Source organism: Prionailurus bengalensis, chromosome B1, assembly GCF_016509475.1.
Source record: "Prionailurus bengalensis isolate Pbe53 chromosome B1, Fcat_Pben_1.1_paternal_pri, whole genome shotgun sequence".
Lineage (NCBI taxonomy): Eukaryota > Metazoa > Chordata > Mammalia > Carnivora > Felidae > Prionailurus > Prionailurus bengalensis.
The window spans coordinates 84,681,615-84,699,857 of record NC_057344.1 but is presented as its reverse complement, the minus strand read 5'-3'; the positions used below and the strand labels follow the sequence as shown (position 1 = coordinate 84,699,857).

Below are 18,243 nucleotides of genomic sequence, written 5' to 3'. Positions count from 1 at the left end.
TAATGCTGTAGAAAAAAAAATTCATGGAGAGGGAAATTTACGAGGAAATTTGGAAAATGTCTGCAACATAAATGAACCTTGAAACAGTATGCTAAGTAAAAGAAGTGATTCACTTGGGGTGCCTGGACAGCTCAGTCAGGTAAGCCTCTGACTTCAGCTCAGGTCCTGACCTCGAGGTTCACAGTCCCTGACCTGCATTGGACTCTGCACCGATGGTACAGAGCCTGCTTGGGATTCTCTCTCTCTCTCTCTCTCTCTCTCTCTCTCTCTCTCTCTCTCTTTGCCCCTTCCCCACTTGTACTCTCTCTCAAAAGAAACAAATAAACTTAAAAAAAGCCCACACATTGTATGATTCTATTTATATGAAATGTCCAGAATATGCAAAAGTGATGAACACGTTCTAAAATTAGATTGTGATGATAATTGTAAACCTTTGTGAATACACCAAAATCTATGAATTGTACTTTTTAGATAAAATTTTTTTCTTTTTAGACTTTAGATAAACAAAAAATAATTTTTTGGTACCAATAGTGTCTCAAATATTTTATGGGCATTCTTTTTTTTTAAGTATAGTTGAAACACAATGTTACGTAAGTTTCAGGTGTTCGACACAGTGATTCCACAACTGTATACTTTATGCTATGCTCACAAGTGTAGCTGTTATCTGCCGCCATACAACGTTATTACAATATCATTGACTGTATTCCCTATGCTGTGCCTTTTATCCCTATGAGTAATTCATTCTATACCTCTCACTCCCCTTCACCCTGAAATGGATGAATTGTATGGTATGGTATGGTATGGTATGGTAGGTGTGTGTGAATTTTATATCTCAGTAAAACTGTTAACAGTGTAATCCTATCCTTACGCTAGACTGAGGATTATGAAACCTAGGTGTGTATCACAGTCATCTGGAGAGTTTGTCAAAGCACTGATTGCCGGGCCCCAATCCTACAGTTTCTGGTCCAGCAGGTCTGGGGTGAGGCCTGAGAATCTGCATTTATGTTAAGTTCTTGGGGGATGCTGATGCTGCTGGCCTGGGGACCACTCTTTGAGAATCAATGCATAGACAATGTGAGTAATTGAACGGGCTGGGTTTTTTACTTTCTTCAGTATGGTTTGAGAAACCAAACCAATGCACAGTTCAGTAAAACTAATTTGATGAGATACTGTTATGACAAAGAAGGTGGTAGCAATAAGAACAGTAATGGTGACAATAGCCACATCAGTAACAGCCGGAGCAACATTTAATTTTTACTGGTCCTTACTATGCAACAAGTACTCTGTTAAGTGCTTCCATGATCATTATTTAACCTAATCCACACAATAGCCCTATGAGATGAGTATGTTGGTGAGATCAACACCATAAGTTAAACTTTACCAAGTACTTACATGATATTCTTGTTACCAATTTTTTCATATACCCATTTCTTTCACTTTACATAGCAAGATCCCAAGGTCTCCTAGAATTTCATTCTCACTGCCAAGAAGTGGAGAACCAGGCCATCTTTCCACAGAGTCTTTCCTTTTAATCACTGAACTATACTCATTTCTCTCCACCGAGCTGGCTTAATTCTTAGATTTTTAGAGGTCTCAGAGCAATGACTCTGCCAAAACAATGTTGTGATACTTGAGAAATATCACATGTGATTTTTTACTATTAATAAACTACCAATTTTCCAAATGATATGCCTTATAAATTACACTCTCGGCCCCTGTAATGATGTCATTCACACTCCTATGAACCCTGATAGACTCAATGAATGGGAGAGAATGGGGTGTAATTGTGCATAATATATCTTTGCTCATAGGACTTGAGACCATTATCCTCGGCATAAATGCATTATGCTGGAGATTTGAACTTCTCTGTCATCTATGATCTTCTGAAAAGAATAAAAGTTGGAAGTATTTTGACTGCTTTTCCATAAACACTATTGACTCCCAATTGAGCTTTTATGAGACAGTGGCCAATGAAGACTTTCAGTTTGTTCTCCTGGGGTAGAGACTGGAGCATTACAAGTAAAATTCAGGTGACAAGGAGGGTTGAAACCTTTCTATGACCGTGTTTACCCAAGTAGACTGAACACTCTGATTAAGGCTAGAGTTTTTACATGGTACACCGATGATGTATTGATTTTAACAGTTTTGGATTTATTTTCATGGGCAGTAGGACAAACATAATAGGTACATAAAGTGCATGAATTCGTGAATGTCATTCTTTAGGACAAGGTTGAAATAAATTATCGTTCATGTCACACTTCTGGAAAGAAATTATTAGGTTGTTTAATGAAAAAGATTTGGGAAGTGTTATTGTATGGGAACTAAATGCTCTAACAAACCTGTCAACTTTAAAAGCAAGCAAGATCTGAGATAGAACTATGATATTTGTTTCACATCCCTGTGTTTAATTCTGAGTTGTTTCTCTCTTTGAACGTGGTGTTTGGGTCCAGCAATATGTGGCTGCGTCCACTCACTTCCTTTATTCTTGCATCCTCCCAGGAGCAGAAACAGACTATCTAGATTTTGGCAAAACTGCTTTCCACACGTTCAGGCCTGGGCCACATGCATCTCTGGCTTTTTTAAGGAAACAAGCCCTTTCTAGGACTAGTTCCTGCGACACCTAACTTTCCAAGTGCAAAGGTATCACTCACCTCCCTAATTGCCTCTGTGTGTGTGTGTGTGTGTGTGTGTGTGTACACATGTGTCTCAGCTGGAAGTCTCCATCCCTTTTCTAAAACAGAGTACTAAAAAGTCTCATACCATAGACTCCTGTCAAAACACTGCACTTCTCTCTCCAAACCCAAGAGACCTTTCTCATCTACTCTTCCGTGCTTTCATTTTTTTTTGTAAAAATAAAACAAATAAAAAATATTCTTAAAAACTGTCACTCCTGAGACTCTCTTATCTAGAACTTTACTTAAATGCAATAACTCAGCAGTTTATATATGCTAGATCCCTTTCTTGGCTGGCATTAAATGCAAACACCCAATATATGAAACATATATTAAAGATGAGATGTTGGAAGTGGAAATGCAAACGGCCATCAATGTTCAGTGTTCAATATGACTTATTACAGAAAAATATAAATTAAATCAAGATATCACTTTTCACCCATCATATTGCTAAAAAAAACCTCTTACAGTGCAAATATTTGGGCATGTGGAAAATGGGAACATATGTGCATGGGTTGAGGGATACAAATAGTATAGCTATTTTTAAGAGCAATCTGGTAGCATCCAGTAATATTGAAAATATAAATACCTTACCACCTATTTCACTTTTATGTTCATTACACTGTGAAAATTCTCATACTTGTATTCATGGACATACTCATGAGTATGTCTACTGCACTATTGTTTAATAGCATAACATCGGAAACAACCTAAAATTTGATAGGGAAATAGATAAACTGTGATCTATAATATAAGGGAATACTATACAGCTATTAAAGGAGAGGACTAGATCTTATGTATGAACATAGATCTTAAAAAAAAAAACCAAAACATGATACCAGCTGAAGAAAATAAGTTGTTGGATGTGATACACATTATGATACCATTTATGTAAATAAAACATTTAACAAAGGTGATGATTAACAAACAGTGCCCTTAGCCTTACCCACTGATATTCCCAGTCAATAACTCCCAATTCCTCCTTGCTGCTTACCTAAATTGTACTCATCCTCAAGATACAGTTCAAACCCTACCTTCCCCAGGGCCACCCCAGCCCACAGTGATTCCTTTTCCCCTCTGCTCCACTCTGGTAATAACAGTTTTAGGCATGTGGCCTGATCTACCTCATACTATCCTTGTGGGCATTAATAGAGGATCCTCATATAGAATGCTTACTATAATTCTTAGTACATAGCAAGAAGAACTCATTAACTACTAGATGCTATTATTATTACAGATGCATTTTGCCATTTGTTTAGCATGGTACTCTGCCATAGTAGATATTCAATAAATGTTTACTTTTGACTCTAAATATGATGATGGCATAGTTCTGTGAATAATATATTTTCCCAGGCCATCTCCTGGGATGGGGTTCTTGGCTTGTTATTTACCAGATATCCTAAATCGCTAATAAAGTGTGTGGGCATTCAATGTTGGATAATGCACGAATTCTACTGCCTGAATTGGCACCCAGGCACTGCCAACCGGGGCCACAGGTCATCACGAGCTCTCTGTTCCAGGCTCAGTTGTTCCCAGATTCCCTGGATGCCATCGGCAGGGTTCTCACCAGATTTTCAAACCATGTAGCCCATAGTCACTGAGAGAGAGTTTAAGCCTTTTAGCAACCAAGTATTAATCTTGGGATTTTCTTCTAAGCCCTTGAAGACCAGGGAAATTCCTCAATTTCAGGAATATCTGAAGAGGCATGGAGGAGAAATATGGGCTGGGGAAGAATAGGCAGGGTAGGTGGCAATGGGGAGAGCATGGGAACAAGCAGAGCACCTAACACCACTGGGCACGGAAACTTTAAATGAGCTATGTCATTTAACACAACCACCACAGGACAGGGGAGGAAACTGAAGCCTGGAGATTAAGTTGTCCATAGATGTACAGACGATGAGTGTTAGGATAAGGATCTAACCCCAGATCTTCCTGCCTCTAAAAACTCATGTTTGTGGCAGAAGTTACATCTATTTTAATTAAATTCATTTATACGGGTTTCCATTAAATGAAATTAAAAAACATATATTCCATAAACTTGTATTTCTAGGCCCTCAGGTAATAATTACAAGAGCAAATGTGTGTGCAAAGCTGGTAACTGCTCTGGATGACAAGCACAGGGTCTCATGCCACTGCTAGTAGAAAACAAATATAATACACAAAACAAATTAGGAAGAAAAAATAGACCTCAAAATCACAAGTTTTTTAGTTAACAAAATAATATGATTTGCAACAAATGCATGAAGATTACCTAAAATCAGCACACATGCTTTGTTCAGGAAGTTGAAAGATTTTCGATAGATAATTCTTCAATTTTTCCAATGAGTTCAGTTTTCTTTTGATGGTTCATCTGTGGATATCTTGTTAAAAGATGCTTGCTCCAACAAGATTTTTTTAAAAAGTGCATTCTTTGCACTCTCTTTCACCTTATGGTAAATTGAAGCAAAAACATCCATATGGGGTCAGTTTTCACATAACTATTAGCAACCCTAAGATGAAGGTGACTCCATCTGGGCTTATTGCTGTCATTCATCACAGATACGGACTGAAGTAATGCAGCAATACAGTACTGAAGTTCTCAAGGGAAGAGATAATGCTTAGTGATAATGGAAAAACTGTTCCTGCTTATGCTGTTCTACACAAACACATCCCTTTCGAGTAGTCAGGATATAACAGAAAGCTTCCATTGTCTCTGTCTATAATGCTTATTATTCACTTCAATATTTGAAATAGATAATATGAAATAGTAGCACCTTTTCTCTGACTTGTACAATCAAACAAAAGTAAGATGAAATAAAAACAAGACTAACAAAAGAAAAAAATAAAGTTTTCTATCTTAACACAAACGAACTACATGACTCAAAAGTAAATCTCACAGAGAACGCAGAACATGAGAAATAAAACATTTACTGACATCAATTGGTTAAGGATCACTTGTTTATAAAGCAGAACATTTGACAAGTTGTGAAATAGAAATAGCATAAATTTCAGGTGCAACATGTTGAAAATAGGACATTCAATAAGATATTAAAACTCAATGTGGCTGATGGGCCTTTTAGTCTCTCTCTTATGAATTAATTATTTACTAAACTTGAATGATGAAAGCCCTGTATCTAACGGGTGACAAATAGGTTGTATGCTGAAATAAGCCCTGATTAATCTTATTAATGGCGTATCAACTATCTTAATTTTAAGGAGCCACTATAGAATGACAGATTGCAGAGGAATGTACCATAAGGAAAATAAAAGTTACAGACAACTGAGCAATATGGTGTCACATTGTTACCTTGTATATACACATCATCCCTGGGTTCCTGTTAAGGGAAATAAGATTGCACTGGTATTTTCATTTTAATTTACTTTTTAGTGGGTATTAAATTTCCCAACACAATCATTTTTTCATAGAGCATGACATTTTATAATCTAGTCAAATTTTGTATTTAAAACCCATTCCTAATTGTCTATTAATGAAATATAAACTCAAAAGTCTCTGCTAAAAATTCTTTCTGTAAATGCACTGGGACAAAAGGGATCTTGGCATCATGGAGATTCCATAACCAAAAACTGAGTGCTGATATTGCATTATCCCTTTCTATAAAAAAAAAAAAAGTCTGCCAATTATGCAGCCACCATTTTGTAACTTTCCACTATACATGATCAAGGGAGAATTTGTCAATACACATACACTTCAAAACTCAAAGAAATGATAAAACAAATAACTCAGTGAAGAAATGGTCATAAGACATGAACAGACAGTTTTCCAAAGAAGACATCTAGATGGCTAACAGACACTTGAAAAGATGCTCAACATCCCTTATCATCAGGGAAATACAATCAAAACCACAATGAGATGCCACCTCACACCTGTCAGAATGGTTAAAATAAACAACTGAGGAAACAACAGATGTTGGTGAGGGTGTGGAGAAAGTGGAACTCTTTTGCACTGCTGGCAGGAATGCAAACTGGTATTGCTACTCTGGAAAACAGTATGGAGGTTCCTCAAAAAATTAAAAATAGAATTACCCTACAACCCAGTAATTTCACTACTAGGTATTTATCCAAAGGATACAAAAATGCTGATTCAAAGGGGCACAAGTATCCCGATGTTTATGGCAGCACCATCAATAGTAGCCAAATTATGGAAAGAGCCCAAATGTCCTTTGGCTGATGAATGAATAAAGAAGATGTGGTACACACACACACACACACACACACACACACACACACACTCAGGAATATTACTCGGCAATCAGAAAGCTTGAAATCTTGCCATCTGTAACAACGTGGATGGAACTAGAATGTACTATGGTAAGCAAAATAAGTCGCAGAAAGATATATATCATATGATTTCACTCATATGTGGAATTTAAGAAACAAAATAGATGAACATAGAAGAAGGGATGGAAAAAGAAGATAAAGAGAGGGAGGCAAACTATAAGAGACTCTTAAATACAGAGAACAAACTGAGGGTTGCTGGAGGGGTGTTGTATGGGGGGTGGGCTAAATGGGTGATGGGCATTAAGGAGGGCACTTGTTGGGATGAGCACTGGGTGTTATATGTAAGTGATGAATCAGTAAGTTCTACTCCTGAAACCATTATTACACTACATGTTAACAAATTTAGATTTAAATAAAATTAAAAAAAGGAGAGATATACCAGGCTAATAGTCTTACCACAAAGCCACTAAAATAAATTACTGCAATGTGGCAGGTTTACATGAGATTGACTTCAGTCAAGTGGTTCTCCACCTAGTCTCCATCCCAGAAGCTAGTTTGTAGAAGGACTCCTGCCATTCAGCCCCCAAACCCCAGGGTTTCTTTCTTTTTTTCTTTCTTTCTTTCTTTCTTTCTTTCTTTCTTTCTTTCTTTCTTTCTTTTTAAAATGTTTATTTATTTTGAGAGAGAGAGAGACAGAGAGACACAGAGACACAGAGAGAGACAGAGAGACAGAGACAGAGACAGAGAGAGAGAGAGAGAGAGAGAGAGGCAGAGTGTGAAGGATACAGAGTATCCCAAGCAGGTTCTGTGCTGTCAGCACATAGGCCAACACGGGGATCTAACCCACAAACCAAACCACAAGATCATGACCTGAGTCAAAATCAAGAGTCAGATGCTTAACTGACTAGGCCACACAGGTGCCCCAAACCCAGGGTTTCTAATGAGGGTTGAGAATCATTGTTTTTGTCTTGCAATATAGGCAATTACTAAGAGTTCTTTACAGAGCCAGATCTTCCCAGATACTCTGCTAACTTTCTATTCTGAAGAAGCCCTTTTGCTATTTCAGCCAAGCAGATTATAACCAAAGGCACGTATCAGTAATGTGCACCTGTGAGTAATATTGGCTATGTAGGAAGAGAGTGAAATTTTTGAAAATAGTACAAAGGAAGGATTCAGAATATGCATGAAGATAGTTTTTTTTTTTTTTTTGAATCATAACCTCTCCAAACCTTTCAATTTCATCTTCTGGAACTTTTGCTTGTAAATATGTCATAACTGAGTGATAATTTCATTCTAATTATCTAATCTAATTATTTAATTCTAAATCTATCTAATTCTAAATGCCTATATATGTGCAAAACTTTCTAACACACATATATACATACATACATATATATGTATATATATGTATGTATGTATATATATATATATATATGACCTGAACATTTTAGAAACCTGTGTTATCCATCCATCCATCCATCCATCCATTGAATATTTGTTGAGAACCTAATATCATTAGGCATTGTTCTAGATCCTGGAAGGCTGCAATGGACAAAGGAAAATAAAAATACCTCCTCTCACGGAGCTTATGCCGGTGAGTAAGTTTCTGATTAAGCAGCCCAATGAAGCTTTATTTATTTCTCTTTATCTATGACATTTTGTTTACTCATAAATAATCTGAACAGAAAGAAGCACAATACAATTGAAAAATTTAATAGAGATAAGGAAAAAGTAAAACTAAAAAATGGCAATATTATAACCTCGATGAACTTAAAAAAAATCCAGAGTAAATAGCCTGAAAGGTAGTTAGAATAATTCAAAGGTAAACTGTAATTAATGTTAAATAAAATTAAAAAACCAATATTTTCAAAAGCATAAAAATCAAACTCCTTTAAAACACTGATTTATTTAAATCCCAGATTGTGTCCCAGAATATCAGTAAAGTTCTTGAAAAATTTATATTCCTGAATCCACCTCAGATTTCCCAATTATAAACCAATAGGGTCCAAACATAAGTAATATTTAAAAATTCCAGAAACAGTTTGAGATGCATTTTAAAGCCACTGTCTGAGGGTGGGATTTCCTAGATGGCGGACCAAGGAGTTCTGAAAATCCTCTTTCTTCCAAAAAACTATGACAATGGAAAATACTAGGAAATGGAGTCAAAAACACCCATTTCAGGACCCTGGTAATCAACTGAAGTCAAGCAACAAGCTGAGAAAACTGCTTCCTGGAAAACTGCTGACAGGGGGTAAGAAGAGAGGAAGTGTGTGGCCTTCCTGCCTGGCACTGCTCCCATCCCTGCCCCTTTCAGCTCAAGTTCTACTAGGGTGAGCTGGCGGAGCACTTGACCACTCTGGGGGAAATGCCACTCCTGGGAATTATCTGAAACAGCAGTATTCTTGGATGAGGACAGTGGACCTCTTGGCTAGTCTGAGATAGCAGTTCTACTGGGGTCGCTCCCAGAGTAGCCATTAATCTAACCAGGAGATCCTGAAAATGAGAGAGCCATGGAGGGATTTGATAAACTTTCACACATCCTGGCCAACTAGCAGGACCTAACAGGCCTGGTGGAAATAAAAGGGAGAAGGTTCGAAAATGCCTGAACTTTGAATATGTTCACAATAAACAGATACATCAACAGTGTTTGGAAACCTTATAGGATTGAGTTGTCTGAGCACAACTTCTGTCTGGCTTATTATCATTGGCCACCAAACTACAGAGACCCAACGGCAACCCCAGGAAACAAGGCTTAGATATAAGAGTAAGAACCAAATTACTGTCTTGAATATAATTGAAAACATAATTTTAAAAAAAGACAACAAAGTTGATACATAGTTCTGAAAAACAGAAGGCAACATTATGAATTCCTATTTGGATTGTTCTTCATTTATTCAACCCGTATTTATATTCATCCTACTCTGGACCAGACACTGTGCTCAATGCCCTTGTACAATGGTGAACATAGTAGATAAGGTTGAAATTAAACAGTTGATGTTCTAGAACTAGAATTTGCTCTTCAAGGTCTCAGGATTTGAGCAGGTTACTCTAGTCTTCTACACAGTCTGAAATTTATAAAAGCACACGTTTTTTATGAGTTATAGGACTTATGTAATACACTTGACCCTTGAACAACAGAGGGGTTGGGGCACTGAACCCCTGCACATTGGAAAATCCTGTATAACTTTTGAGTGCCCTAAAACTTAATTAGCAATAGCCTACTGTTGACAGGAAGCCTTACTGATAACATAAACAGTGATTAACATGTTTTGTATATTATGTGTACTATATACTGTATTCATACAATAAAGCAGGCTAGAAAAAAGAAAATGCTATTAAGAAAATCATAAGAACATAAAGTACTTATAAAAAAATCTGCATATAAGTAGACCCAAGCAGTTCAAACCTGTGTTGTTCAAGGGTCAACTGTATTTTAACTAATAGATTTGAAGGTGCCAAATACATTACCAAATAGTTTTAAGTGATGTTATTTTATTTTATTTGGTACAAAGAGAATAACTTTAAAGTATAACAAGGTCATCTATGTTTGAGTGCTGGCTCTAATATTTTATATCTGAAGTTTTTGCCAAAAAATTCTAGAGCTCAGTTTCATTATTTATAAAGTAAAGGAGGTTTCACTAGATTTCTAGAGTGACTCTTTGATCTCAAATATATCACTCAAATTCTAAGGGCGTGTAAGAATACACATTAACGTAAAAAAATATTTACAAGAAATCTATCCAGGCTTACTGTGATGAATACAGTCCACCCATAATTGGCATGGCATTTGTAAACACATGCACACTTTAAGGTGGCATTTAAAGAACTATTTCCTTAAATAGATAAAACATTGCATTTGAAACCTTATTTATAAGAATCAGCAGTAGACTTTATTTTAGTAGATGGTATTGGAGTCAAACCTTTTGTCATAATATATTCATAAAGATTATAGGGATCATGGTTGGCTAGATTTTACTGTACCTGGAAGATCAGAATGTTAACATCATGACCCTTGATATTTATTTTTTATTGACATAACAAATATTATACAGTGATCGCTGTATGTCAAACACTGTTCTAATCACTTTACACATACCAATTCATTTAATCCTCAAGAAACTCCTAAGAAAAGCTTATCATATCTGTTTTATATATGAGGAAACTGAGTCATCAAGAGGTTGACTAACTTGCCTAAGGCATTAGAGGCAGTAAGACATTAACCTTCTCATGGCTAGTAAGCGACGTATAGGCTACATTCAAACTTGGGTCACTGGCTCCCAAGCCCCATGCTCTCATTTACTTTGCTATTTTGACAGAATTCACAAACCAATGGGCTTAGATTGTGATACAGAATACCCAAAGAAGGAAATGACGGTAGTTATTAAAGAAAAGAACACCACTTGTTTCCCGTAAACACAGGTACACACACACACACACACACACACACACACACACACACACAAAGCCCTCCAAGCCTCACACAGCCCTCATGTATTCACAAAACCAAATGATAAATTTGACAGATTTGAAATGTATAAAAATATATATATATATAAATATATATACTGATCCCCCAGAGAAGTGGTGATATGGAAGTTAGGATCTTTAGTGTTTTTAGATTAAATTTTTTATACTTAATTTGTTTAACAAGCCAAGAATCAACCTCATAAATGTTATGTCCTGAGCAAGTATGTTACATATATAATGTTGATTCTGTACAACCTTTATGCAATACCACACTATGTATTTTTATGGTTTAACATGTATATGACAAATACATCTTTTATTCACCAATTTGAAAGAATTATCTTTATAATTTAAGGGTCCCTTTTTACATCTGCCTTAAAATAAGCAACAATTGCACCTTCCAGAAAATGCCTGTTTGTTGAACCATTGTAGTCCTCTGGTATATCTGGCCAATAACATGTGTTCCTGCTCTCCCCACCTAGTACCTTTGTTCTATCCATAGTGAAAATTTGTATTCTTTTTATGCACATTAGAGGATTTCAGATTCAGATTCTGAATTCTTCCCATTAGTGCTGAGAGATTATTTTTAAAAGAAGTTTTCTATACCAACCAATGTGCTTTATATGGCTCAGATGTTCATGTCAGGCCTCTAAGACATACTCATACATTTGTCAAAAAATTATGATAGAACTCCACTGAACAATGAAAATGCCAAGAGACATGAAATGGGGTAACAGAGAGGGCTTCAGAAACCTCTCATTACTGAGGAAAACATGCAGGCACAGGATAAGCGCAGGCAAGCGTCCACATCCCTACTGAAAGGCTGCAGCAGTTAAAAAAAAAAAGTAGAAGCTAATGATATGCCAGATAAGAAGCAGGTGTCTCTAGAGCATCACGGGACATTCCTTTCTGGGAACAGAGAGCCTGTGCCATCGGGTGTGCTTCTGAGTCAGTCTTTGCAGCAAAGAGACAATTTCGCTTAACTTTTTAATTAACGTGTGTCCTTGCTGACAGACATTGTGAATGAGGCACTTTTTCCTTCCCATTATGGCTTAGACTTTAGATTTAATTACTGTGGAAATGAATCAAGAAACATGACTTCAGGCATAGCATTTTAAATGTCGGTAGAGTAACAATATTAATTCTCTATTTTAAAAGTATTGGTGTCATCCCATCTTCCTGATGGATGATGTGAAAATAAATTTTAGGAAGCAGGTGACTGACCTGGAGACATTGGGAAGATCACGTGTTAGTTGCAGTTAAGGAAGATTTTGTTTGGATAAAGACTTAGTTTTATTTTGTACATATTCACAATTCCTAATATATAAAGAAATTGTTCTTCAAGTGCTATATATGAAGGGACTAGAGCCCTTTAAAACTAGGATCTAAATGAGCTAATACGCTATTATCAAAATCCATCCACGTTGTATTTTATTGCCTAAAATCAGTAGGGGGAATACTTAACATTATTTTATCTTTCATGCCATGAGCTATGAACCATGGAAATGCAGTGAAGTTACTAAATATTTAGTCCTCTAGTAAAATATGTATTTGGAAAAAAAACCTAAAACTTTAAAATGACCTTAAAAGAAAGAAAGTTGAAGACATGTGGGATACCTTCTCATACAATCCAGGGCTCGGATAAAGAAGTCCTTGTGCAGCTGGTGCTCATCTCTCAAGATTGAGCACTGTTCAAGGGTCACCGACATGGACGTCCTGTCTTTGGCACTTTTGCAACAGGTGAAACGAATACCATTTAGTTTGCGACAAATCTGTAACACAGACACATGAACAATTATCGTTCATTTGTAGATTACTCTAAGGTGTCGGACTCCTCTAAACACTTCTTATCCAAACACACCAAATTTATGTTAATTTATGACAGTCAATTGGTTCAATCTGCCCTAGCGAATGAAAAACATTATCTTTTCATTTCAAAAGCTAGTGGAACAGATTGAATTTATTTAGTTCTTTGTATGTGGTGTGTGACATGTGGGGCTGTTGAAGCCATATGAGATGGTAAATACCCAGCAGAGGCAGCAATGCCCCCTGAGAGGGGGCCTGAACTGTAGTGGATGACAGTAATAATCACAGCTGAGGAGCAACACCTTAATTGTGAAGGGAAAATAAAACTATGTTTCCTGGATCAGATACTTGATTTGAATCCTAAATAGCTAACATCTTCTTAATTTATATTTAAGAAAACTTTGCTAGGTTTGGTTTTATGGTACGAGATTTCAAACATCCACAGGGCACCAGCGCAGCAGATAAGTGAACTACTAACCACTGACTAATGTAACTAGTAGGAAGAAGGACACCAAAATAGTCACTGTAAATCACTCATCTACTGTACCAGGTACGACGCTAATAGATTTCATATAGATTTGCACATGAATAACTGCACATGAACCCTGGAAGAAGATTTAATCATTCTTATTTTACAGATGAAGAAATTGAGGTTTAGCCAGGTTAGGTAACTTGCGCATAACTGAGCAGAACCCGGATGCTAATGTGGGTTTACATGATGCCAAGGACCAAGCCTTTAATTTCTGTTCTATTCTGTTTCTTTTTGTAAATTCTTTCTTTTGTTATTCCAATGTAAGTCAAGAGAAAAATCTCTCAGCAGCAGTATTCTCTTGTCTATGGTTAGCAGGTGAACCATTCCATTCCTTTCTCTTCCCTGTCTCATGGTAGGGCTCTGATATGAGATACCAATAGTCTACATTAGTGTCAACAATACTAATCAACATGCAATTAAAATAAATCTAATGTGATGCAGTTTTGCTTTATTATCTGCCATCAGATAACTTAAGGAAGATCAATTTAAGAATATTTTATGGCAGATATCTGCCTTAACAGTTTTCTGCTTTAAGGAAAACATATAATGATACAGCTTATCAAGGATTTTTACTATGTTTTAATTGTGATTTTGATACTTACACTAGGATTTACAAGTCCTTATTAGAACTTTGGTACTTTCTCACCATTTCAAATATAAGCAACTAGAGAAATATGAAAGCATGATTTCACCATAAAATCTTTTTTTATCTGTAAAACTGTAATCTTTTCAAATAAAAAAATATTTCAAAATTTTAAACATAAAACAGCAAAGACTTGACTATATTCATTGCAATGAAATATAGACCCCAATGCCACTTATGTGATATGATTTTTAAAAGAATGAATATTCTTTAAAATGTGTTGCCTCTACTGGGGTGCCTGGGTAGCTCAGTCAGTTAAGTGTCTGACTTTGGTTCAGGTCATGATCTCGTGGTTTGTGGGTTCGAGCCCCGCGTCAGGCTCTATGCTGACCGCTCGGAGCCTGGAGCCTGCTTCGGATTCTGTGTCTCCCTTTCTGCACCTCCCACATTTGCACTCTGTCTCTCTCCCTCTCTCTCTCAAAAATAAATAAACATTAAAAAAATTGAAAATGAATTTTTTTAAAAAATGTGTGGCCTCTACTATAGTCAACTAACCTACTAAGGATCGTTGATGTTCTAAATTTAAAATCAAGAGGAGGCAGCGTAAATTAAATCAGAGTGGGCAGGTGGGGTCTTGGTTTCCTTATTTCTATAACTTCTTTGAACTATAGGAACTTAATTTAATGTTCATTTTTTGATGTAGAGAGAGAGTGAGTGCAGGGGAGGGGCAGAGAGAGGGGGACAGAGGATCAGAGGCCCTGGTAGCACAGAGCCTGATGTGGGGCTGTAACTCCAGAACCATGAGACCATGACCTGAACTGAAGTCGGACCCTTAACTGGCTGAGCACCCAGGTGACCCTGAACTTAGCTGAACACACTTGATAGGCATTTGGTCCTCTTTAAATTCTCATTTTTTATTGTTTAAAATTTAATCAAGATAAAACCAAATAGCTTTATATGTTTTTTTTCTATGAGAATGTAAAATATTAACAGAGCAATATTTAATTAATAGGTTTTAAAAGAGGAGAAAATGAAATAGAGACAGAAATAAAAGCTTTTTGGAAAATGTCAAAGGGAATTTCCACATTTCTTCATTGTAAAAGTAGTACCCAAGTCTTTGATTTAAAAAGAGGATATTGAAACTGAGGTATCAGTCTAAAGAAATGTTGTAATAATAAAGTCAGTGTTGCTACATAATGCCAAATTTGCACACTGGTTTCCCTGTATTTTTCAAGGCAGACAACCATCCATTCAATGAGTAAGTTGTGAGTGAGCTATATTTGGTCAGTATTTAAGTTTCAAAAAAGAATCCCAGGAATGAATGAGATTCATGGGAAAACTTTTAAAAATACATTCAAATGGTATAACAACATGTACTAAGAGAAAACATACATTTGTGTTTGCACGTGCATATCCTTCATTTATCGATTTACATAACTTCATGATATGTCTATAATGACATATGTATATGTTCCTAAGTTGTCAGAAAGCATTGGTAAATGATCAAATTACCTTGCTATTATCACATTAGTAAAGTAGCAAAAATAGCACACAACCCACCTTTGTGAAATTTTTGTGAGAATTGACAACCACGGGAGTCTTTGAAGATATAAAGAGCAGCCACACTGGGAGGGGGAAGCTATTAAAAACAACCTTCCTGTAATGCAGTATGGTGCTAAATGGGGCCAGTGTAAATGAGCTGCCTGAAAGCAATGTTTCATATTGTTACCTTGGATGTTCTTCCCTGGGGCTCCAAGAGGGCATAAAGGGAAGCTAACACAGATTTCCTCTGCCTTGTTCTTGTAAATTATTTTATATAGACTCATGGTAAATTATCCATTCCTTTTTCCCAGAAAAGAGTAAGTAATAATGGATTGTAATTGAACACTGGCAGTAGGGACAAGGCTTTGTTTTAAATGCTACTGATACAGAATGAATAGTTATGTCAGAATATCAGTTACTGAACTCCAAATTACACAAGTAACCGTGTGCAGTAACTACAAATGTGGCATTCATCATAAAGGTCTCCAAAGTGTCCCTTTTTTGATCCTCTCATTAGGAAAGGATCTTTGGGTGTGAATGCTTAACAAAATTCGTAAGTTCATGTGAGCTATTGCCTGAATGGTTGCCAGACAAGAAGTTAAAAATTATAGGCACTATTCTCTCCCTCCCTCTAGTAGAAACCTGGGGTAGGAAATAAGGCAGAACTTCTACCCTGAGGGTACCATTAAATGAGAAAGAACCATAGAAAATATAGCTCATTACCCCAAGAGCAATCCATCAGTAATAAATTCTATGCTAATATCTAAATTAACAAACCCATTTACAAGCTCATTAATTGAACAATATGTCCAGGAGCCTTACTGAGCCTTTCAGTCAGAGATCTGATAACCACATTCTGTTGAAACCATATGTCTCTAGAGTAGCACTTCAAAATCCTGATTGATATGGGTGATTGACATTGCAACGTGTAATATGAAGAAAATCACAGAGACTTCACTCTCACTTCTAAGTGTCAAACATCCAGGATGTACAAGAAAAGCCAATAAGTAAAATTCTTTCTCGTTGAGTGCATCTTCTTCCATCTCTTGTTCTAGTATATTAATAGAACTACCAACAGCCTTGAAAATGCCTAATCCCCTTGATGATGGAGGATGACATCCGGTAACCCAAAGTGCAGAGGTTGAACCTTACATAGCAGATACTCGATGATGCTTACTGGTCAGCACAGTGACGGAATAAGATCTGGCTGGAGAGTGCTTACCGTTGCAGCCAGCCACATGATTTCTACATTCTTTCTTTTTTGGCTTGGATATTTTGATGGAGATTTTCTAGTAATCCTTTTAAATCATTTTGTTCTTGAAAATGTGAAATATCTGGGGAAAAAAAAAAGGAGAAAATAAGGGCGATAGTATTAAGCTGCCCATGGAGATGTGCTCAATGTAAGAGCAAACAGAACTTCCATGACAACAAATAACATTCGGAGCAGAGAGCATCTGAGAATAATCATATTTATTAATCCCTCCAGCTTTATTCTTTTCTTAAAATATGCCTCAGTTTCCTCCATTGCCTCTTCTGTGCTACTGTGGTAATGCCAATTTTCAAATACTATAATCTTACTAATAAGGGAAACATTTTTGATGATGGTTGCTGCCTCACTTCAACTAAAGCATGATTTGGATGAGACATGAGGTAGAATTTTATACTTTATTATCTTATAGTCACTTTTTGCTACTAAGTAGTCTGAAACAAGAGGATATGTTACACTGAACACCTCAGGGGTGGGAGAAATCTGAAAGTTCAAAAAAAAAACACCCATGAAGTCAGTTTCCATAGCAAGATTCCTTAACCTCAGCACTATTAACATTTTGGACTGGATAGTATTTCATTGTGGGGAATGGGTTTATGTTCTGCCATGTAGGATGTTAAGCAGCATCCCTGACCTCTACCATTTAGAAACCAATAGTACCCTTCCTGTGGCAATTAAAAATGTCTCCAAATGTTCCTTGAGGGCAAAATCTATCCTGGTTGGGAGCAACTGCTATTAAAGAGCACAGGTATGTCATGGAAAGAGGAACAACATGAGAGGTGATAGTTAATTACATGAGATAATTAGGTAGGGAACAGGAAATGACTGATTGCTCACATCTCTACATGCTAATAACTAGAGTGTAGGTAATAAGCGGCACACATTTTATATTAAAACCTAAGGCAATGTACATCATGACACAAATGTCCCTGAGACTTGGTGAGATGGGGTTCGAGATCAGAATATAGAGACGGAAACAAAAAGGATTTCTAGGAGAGTTGTTGGATTAATGCTGTACAGTATGAAAATGTGTTCTATTATTGAATCCACAAACTGAGGGATGAAGAATTCCTGAGAATTTTAATAGAGGCTAAAAACAGAACAAACTCCATAAGCACAAAATGCACTGTGCCTAGGCTCTCCAGTAACAGTGAAG

General features: G+C 36.5%; 1 protein-coding gene across 1 annotated transcript in view; it reads right to left on the bottom strand.

Annotated features, from left to right (window-relative positions):
- The window catches only part of INPP4B (inositol polyphosphate-4-phosphatase type II B), a 399,964-nt gene that overhangs the window by 36,031 nt on the left and 345,690 nt on the right, over window positions 1-18,243 (bottom strand). Inside the window, 3 exon segments of the mRNA XM_043568210.1 lie at window positions 12,975-13,129; window positions 17,043-17,086; window positions 17,089-17,154. Of these exon segments, the coding sequence (XP_043424145.1) occupies window positions 12,975-13,129; window positions 17,043-17,086; window positions 17,089-17,154 (265 nt within the window).